Source organism: Heterodontus francisci, chromosome 9 (genome assembly GCF_036365525.1).
Source record: "Heterodontus francisci isolate sHetFra1 chromosome 9, sHetFra1.hap1, whole genome shotgun sequence".
In the NCBI taxonomy this organism is placed as follows: domain Eukaryota; kingdom Metazoa; phylum Chordata; class Chondrichthyes; order Heterodontiformes; family Heterodontidae; genus Heterodontus; species Heterodontus francisci.
The window spans coordinates 71,778,328-71,784,780 of record NC_090379.1 but is presented as its reverse complement, the minus strand read 5'-3'; the positions used below and the strand labels follow the sequence as shown (position 1 = coordinate 71,784,780).

General features: G+C 45.2%; 1 protein-coding gene across 4 annotated transcripts; it reads left to right on the top strand.

Moving 5' to 3' along the window:
* Positions 1-1,825: 1,825 nt before the first annotated feature.
* foxa1 (forkhead box A1) lies at positions 1,826-5,571 on the top strand. 4 transcript variants are annotated; one of them, XM_068039287.1, is made up of 4 exons: positions 2,261-2,286; positions 3,105-3,217; positions 3,460-3,524; positions 4,195-5,571. In XM_068039287.1, exons 3-4 carry the CDS (start codon positions 3,471-3,473, stop codon positions 5,488-5,490), a joined length of 1,350 nt encoding a protein of 449 aa, XP_067895388.1. In that variant the 5' UTR covers positions 2,261-2,286; positions 3,105-3,217; positions 3,460-3,470; the 3' UTR covers positions 5,491-5,571. The 4 variants fall into 4 exon arrangements, with proteins under 4 accessions (XP_067895386.1, XP_067895389.1, XP_067895387.1 ...); XM_068039285.1 differs by lacking the exons at positions 2,261-2,286; positions 3,105-3,217 and adding an exon at positions 1,826-2,108 and having other exon boundaries at positions 3,371-3,524; XM_068039288.1 differs by lacking the exons at positions 2,261-2,286; positions 3,105-3,217 and adding an exon at positions 2,076-2,108.
* Positions 5,572-6,453: the final 882 nt, after the last annotated feature.

Below are 6,453 nucleotides of genomic sequence, written 5' to 3'. Positions count from 1 at the left end.
TGTTGGGATGGTGTGGGGGGAGGTACAAATATTTTTCAAATGTGGTTTGCTTCGCCAGCCGTGGAAAGATGTACTTTGTATTTAGGACGTCTACCGTTCCTCAAATCCACAATCTAAGCATAAAATTATCTGTCACTGAATTATATTTTAAAAGATTTTTTTTTTAAACTTTGCATACTGTATCTGAAATAATTATCAACATGGCATAAATATTTTGGATTCAGCAAACTTCAGCGGTATTCTCCAAGGGACGAAAATCGGAGCTCTTCGAAAATTATTTAACAACTAATATATGAGCAGGAGTAAATATTCTCTCCAAAATGATCTTCAAACATTTACTGCTAACGGTTGTATCACTGAATACACGATGCACAACACGAATCTTTTTTGGGTGTGATGTGGGACACTTGCAACTGCACCTTTTGGAGAACTAAAATGAAAATAAGTCAAGAAATTCCACCCGCTCGCATTGGTTAATACAGGCCAAGTGCGTGCAGTTGTTTGGTAGGGATATGCTCTTGGACCCACTCCTTGATCATTAATTTACTTAAACAATGATACAATAGCGAACAATCATGTTAGCAACGCTTTCCTTATACAATATATGTCAAAAACCCTGTTACCATAACACATAGGAAGGGTGCAACCATGATGCCAAATAAAACTGTGTACATGAATGTAATAAACTGACAAGACTTGGTTAATATATCATTCTTATTTCACAAAATGTACACGGGCTTAGTTTCCTGAGGATGAGTTGTGAAGGCTATTTGGTAGTTTGAAGTCCACGGGACGTACGAGAATGGATTTGCTCCTGGTACCATTGGCAAAGGACGGACAGATCAATTTATGAATTGATTCGTTGACCAACACAATTTGGATACATGTTAGGTGGCCGTTTAACTGTGCTCCTTTGGCAGATCTAAATTGTGGTCATGACAGCAACATATGGACTACAGAGTTTCCCTCCGCAATATTAATTCATTCCGAAATGCATAGTATTTTTAATGGTAAAAAGTGGTCACACTTTTTTTTTGCTTTTCTTTACAGAGAAAATCGAATTGACTCAATCTCTTCACATTTTTCAAAACGTTCATGATTCGGACGAAACTTCAAATATTACATTTCAAATATTACATTCCAGTTATTTATTTTGGGCCTCCTTATCTCGAGAGACAATGGATACGCGCCTGGAGGTGGTCAGTGGTTTGTGAAGCAGCGCCTGGAGTGGCTATAAAGGCCAATTCTGGAGTGACAGGCTCTTCCACAGGTGCTGCAGAGAAATTTGTTTGTTGGGGCTGTTGCACAGTTGGCTCTCCCCTTGCGCCTCTGTCTTTTTTCCTGCCAACTACTAAGTCTCTTCGACTCGCCACAATTTAGCCCTGTCTTTATGGCTGCCCGCCAGCTCTGGCGAATGCTGGCAACTGACTCCCACGACTTGTGATCAATGTCACACGATTTCATGTCGCGTTTGCAGACGTCTTTATAACGGAGACATGGACGGCCGGTGGGTCTGATACCAGTGGCGAGCTCGCTGTACAATGTGTCTTTGTTATTTAAAGAAGTGAAAAGGCCTAGGCCTGGTTGCTGCTCAACCATTTCCATCAAGACTTTGAAAAGGACCAAGTGAACAGGTTCACAGTGGGTGCTTGCTCTGATCGGATTTCAATCTCCCTAACATTGGAAATTAAAGGGCGCACAATTAGACTACAATAATTTCAGAACACTGGGTAAATCTCATCACAGAAGAAGGGTGGTATATAAAAAATAAAAATACAGACTATTTAGTTGTCATTGGACTATTTACACTTTGTGTCCCCTGGATGTGAGATTTTTAAGCACGTGTTGCCAGCTGAAAGCTCACAGTTTCTCGCTCATGCTGTATTTGGGACCCAGCTCACGGGCTGAGCAGTAAACTTCGTGCACAAGATAGAGAGAAAGGAGGGAGTCCAGGACTGTTCATTTTGTTCGGGTTAACATCCCTGATCCAAAAGCTGCTCCGTTGCTAGGCGCTACATAAAGCCAATGCACAAGCTGAAGTTTCATTTATTGATGACTTGGAGCGAGGGCTGTTGCTGGCTGCAAAGTCCAAAAGAGGGTAACCCGAGGTACGTGATCTTGAATGCAAACTATTTTTCCATTCTGCATTTTTACGACCTATCGCGACGAAAGAAGGACGAAGAATGCGTTTATTTACACCATTCCTCAAAGACGTCACACTACAGAGTAAATTCTGCCTCAGGCTAATTACATCTGCCACTTTCAGCCCGATTCGTCTCTTTCAGGGTAGGAATGTCGCTCAGCCTAATACCTTATTAAACAGACATTTGTTTAGATTTCTAAATGAACAACAGACAGAAAGGGCCATCGCCCTTTATAGTCTGTCCACCAAACATGTGGAGCTCAGATTGCAGCTCACATAACCGTGTAATTTAATGAATTGCCTGGGATCAGAGCTGAATTTCCCAGAAATAATTTGTTTTTGGAATGCTACCGTTATTGATTGAGATATTTGCTGGGTCCAAAGGTTTGCTAACGGTGCTATCGCCAGACAAGCTGCTGGACCAACTATCTCTTTTACAGTTTACTGATTTACCGGAGTAATGGGTTTTACACAACCCAGTCTGTTGGGCAAGATTCTAAACGAAGTGTTTATTAAATTAATCCCCAGTGTGGATATTTTGTTAAAATGTGTTACATCTGTGAGACTTGGTAGCTTTAACTTTAATTTAAAGCTGTTAGCAGGCCAAACAAATCACATAAGGGTGCAGTTTATCTCAAAAGTATTTGCATTTATCGCCCTTCTGAAAATTTGCTGTACAAACTGTTAAGGTTAACTTCAGTTTGCTAAAGAAAGGCCATGTTTTAACTAAGGTACATTTTTGTTGGGAAAATGTACCAGAGATATTGTAAAGGGAAACTAGAATAATTAGCTGTGACAGGGCACCCTGGAGTTTTCTCACCCCGTTTAATCGTTCGGAAAAATGCGTCCCTAGTTTCTTTTTCGCTGCCGGATTAATTTATCGTTTCTCATCCCATTGCTGTAGTTTGTCTTTCCTATTGTTTCCGAGTTAAACCAATTAGTCTCTTTACAAATCCAATAGGGACTATTTTCAATGGCTCAAGTCTGGCCCCGCTGAGTGGCAGCTCGTTGGATGTGAACGGTGCCTGTAGTTAAGGCAGGTGTGCAATAGGAGTCGAGTATCCTAACGCCTAGGTGAGAGTTGATTATTCAAATAGAGAAAGATCTGGGCAAATCGGGAAAGGAGGCAGGATCTGTGGGCAGTTAAATCACTACGCATGTCCCCAGCGCCACTCAAAGTGTTCGCGTCCCAACACTTCCTCACTCTCCATTCTATCTTTCTCACAGTACTTCAGCCAGAGTACATCCGCGCTGGGATTTTATTTTTGGGGCAAGCTTTGATGTTCGTTTATTGTACTCTGCCTCCATGATGTTAGGTACGGTGAAGATGGAAGGACACGAAGCTTCCGAGTGGAGCAGTTACTACGGCGAACCGCAGGAGGTAAGTAAAAGTTACAGTTGCACCTTATTTTGAGGTGAGCAGTTGCGAGCATCAAGTAGTAGATCACATAAAGAGCGCTGGATTATTAAGCGGCTTACTTGCAAGCCATGTTTATAAGCAGTTTGCCGAGGAACTCTTTTTTTTTTACAAAATTGGACAATGTTCAGTCGAAGTATGTCTAGCGGATGTTACGTGTCCGCTTAAGATGTCTCAAAATGAAGGGATACCAACCCATAATAGTTAATAAAACTGCTTGGTGTTGTGTATTCGATACAGGACGTCATGGAGCCTCAAAGTGAGTGACCACGCGGTGGCATCAGAGAGAGAGGGAGCTGAGCCCGCTCCCATTCCCGCTCCAGTGTTTAGAGGAGCGGCCAGAGATCAGAGAGGGAATCTGACCAAAGTCATCAACAATAACCAGTAGCACTATTGTATCTATTACTGTTATACTAGGGAGGAAGCTGCTGCAACTTTATACTTTATTTTAAGAGGTGTGGTTTTCTCACCTCGTTTTACTTAAATGAGTCAGAAGGCTTTTCCCCCTCGTGTTGTAAAATACAAGTTTCCCGTCGAAATAATTGGTGACCAAAGTGTAAAGAGTTCCGAATTAAAAAAAAAAGAAACTTGGCGTCCTGACCCATCAAACTAACACCTTTCTCTTATTGTGAAGGCCTATTCCACCGTACCAGTAAACAGCATGAACCCGGGACTGGGCAGCATGAACAGCTACATGAGCATGAACACCATGGGCTCCAGCGGCAACATGACCTCAGGCTCCTTTAACATGTCCTACGGGAACCCGGGGATCTGCACGGGACTGAGCCCGGGCATGGCCGGGATGCCAGGCGGCGGAGCCGGCGCCATGAATGGCATGGGCGCCGGGGTGCCGGCCATGAGCTCGGCCATCAGCCCCAACATGAGCAGCCAGCAGGCATCCATGAACGCCTTGAGCCCTTACTCCAGCATGAGCCCGGCCATCAGCCCCATGGCTTACAGCCAGAGCAACCTGAGCCGCCCGCGGGATAGCAAAACCTTCCGGCGGACCTACCCACACGCCAAGCCACCTTATTCCTACATCTCCCTCATCACCATGGCCATCCAGCAGGCCCCCAGCAAGATGCTGACTCTCAGTGAGATCTACCAGTGGATCATGGACCTCTTCCCCTATTACCGGCAGAACCAGCAGCGGTGGCAGAACTCCATCAGACACTCGCTCTCCTTTAATGACTGCTTCATCAAGGTGGCCCGTTCCCCCGACAAACCAGGCAAAGGCTCCTACTGGACACTGCACCCAGACTCGGGCAACATGTTCGAGAACGGCTGCTACCTGCGGCGCCAGAAACGCTTCAAGTGCGAGAAGAAGTCGGCGCTGAAAGCGGGGCCGGACGGCGGGAGGAAAGAGGCGACCGCCTCCTCCACCCCGGCCGGCAACAGCAGCACCGGGGGCCGGGGCCAAGGCCAGGCCGAGGGCACGGCGGCTCTCAGCGACTCGAGCACCTCCTCCAGCCCGGCGGACACAGCGCCTCATGCCGACATCAAATCGCAGGCTCCACTGGTGAGCTCGGGCCCGGCGATCGGGGGCCCCCTGAGCCTGAGCCCGCACCCTCATCCTCACCCTCATCCTCATTCCCACCCTCACCCTCACCCCCACCCTCACCCGGGGCCGCCCCTGGGCCACGTGTCGGTCGCCGACTCGCAGCAGGTCCACCACCTGAAGGGAGACCCGCATTACTCATTCAATCACCCCTTCTCCATCAACAATCTCATGTCGTCCGAGCAGCAACATCACAAGATGGACTTGAAGGCTTACGAACAGGCCATGCACTACTCCAGCTACGGGAGCAGCATGGCCAGCGGGCTAGCCCTCAGCTCAATGGGCAAGAGCAGCATGGAGCCCTCGGTCCTGGCCAGCGAAGCTTCTTACTACCAAGGTGTGTATTCCAGACCTGTTCTCAACACTTCTTAGTCTTGCACCCAAATCAAAGAAGCTCAAACCGTCATATAATAATAATAAACACTTTTCCCGCTTTGGGATTGCTATTCCTGCACCTTGCGTGCAAAGACTGTTACTTTATAACATTTATATGTATAAAAACTGGAAGTGTAAAGTAGCTGCAAGGTTTGGCGATGAATCACCACTGTACATTTCGGGAATAGATCGCAAACATCTGCAGAATGTATTTAATTTTTTTTTAGAAACGTGTTGTATAATTCTAGAATTCGTTGTGTTATACTGTATTTCTCCGCGTCCAGTCGACATTCCCAGTAGCTGCCCAATACAAAGGCCCAAGACTTGTCTTAACTACTGAAAAGATGAGCCGGGGGGATGGGGTGGGGTCGTTGGGGTAAGCGTGGGGGTTCCACTGAATGAGCTGCTTGGAGAAAATAATTGTATGTTAATTCTATAAAACTGCTCTTTAAAAGCTCTGTCGGACGCTATGCGGTTTTAGTGAAACAAGAAGGCCGTTTCTCTCGACTCGTTTCGCGCGTTCATGTGAACACATTTGCAAATATTTTTTTAAAAGCGGTTGATTGTAAAAATGAACCAAATGTTACCAGCATCAGGAACCACGAAAAGTTGCTCTATTTTTCGTTCCACGATGCCTTTTAACTCTTATTTCCACCCAGTGTTAATGCACTTTCCCCCGTTTTTAGCTGTCTAGAAATGTTGGTGTTAGCATATAGCCAGGCGGGTTCTTGCGGCTTTTCTCCATGTGCCTAATTTATTGCATGATCTATTCTAGGTCCTTTCTAGTTTTTAAGTTGTTTAAAAATAATAATACAAATTACAAATGGAATTTAAGGAGTTGTTAATTTTGTATTTGTAATTCTATGAAAATGAATAAAATTATTTTGATTTGATGCGTAAAATAAAAAAGTTTATTCGCACCCACCTTGTGGTTTATTATTAACCAGATCACTCACTAAT

Coding starts and splice junctions, on each gene's coding strand:
- foxa1 (XM_068039285.1), top strand. CDS start 2,026: ATGCACAAGCTGAAGTTTCATTTATTGATGACTTGGAGCGAGGGCTGT. Junction 2,109..3,370: donor CCAAAAGAGGGTAACCCGAG/GTACGTGATCTT, acceptor TCTTTCTCACAG/TACTTCAGCCAGAGTACATC. Junction 3,525..4,194: donor ACTACGGCGAACCGCAGGAG/GTAAGTAAAAGT, acceptor CTTATTGTGAAG/GCCTATTCCACCGTACCAGT.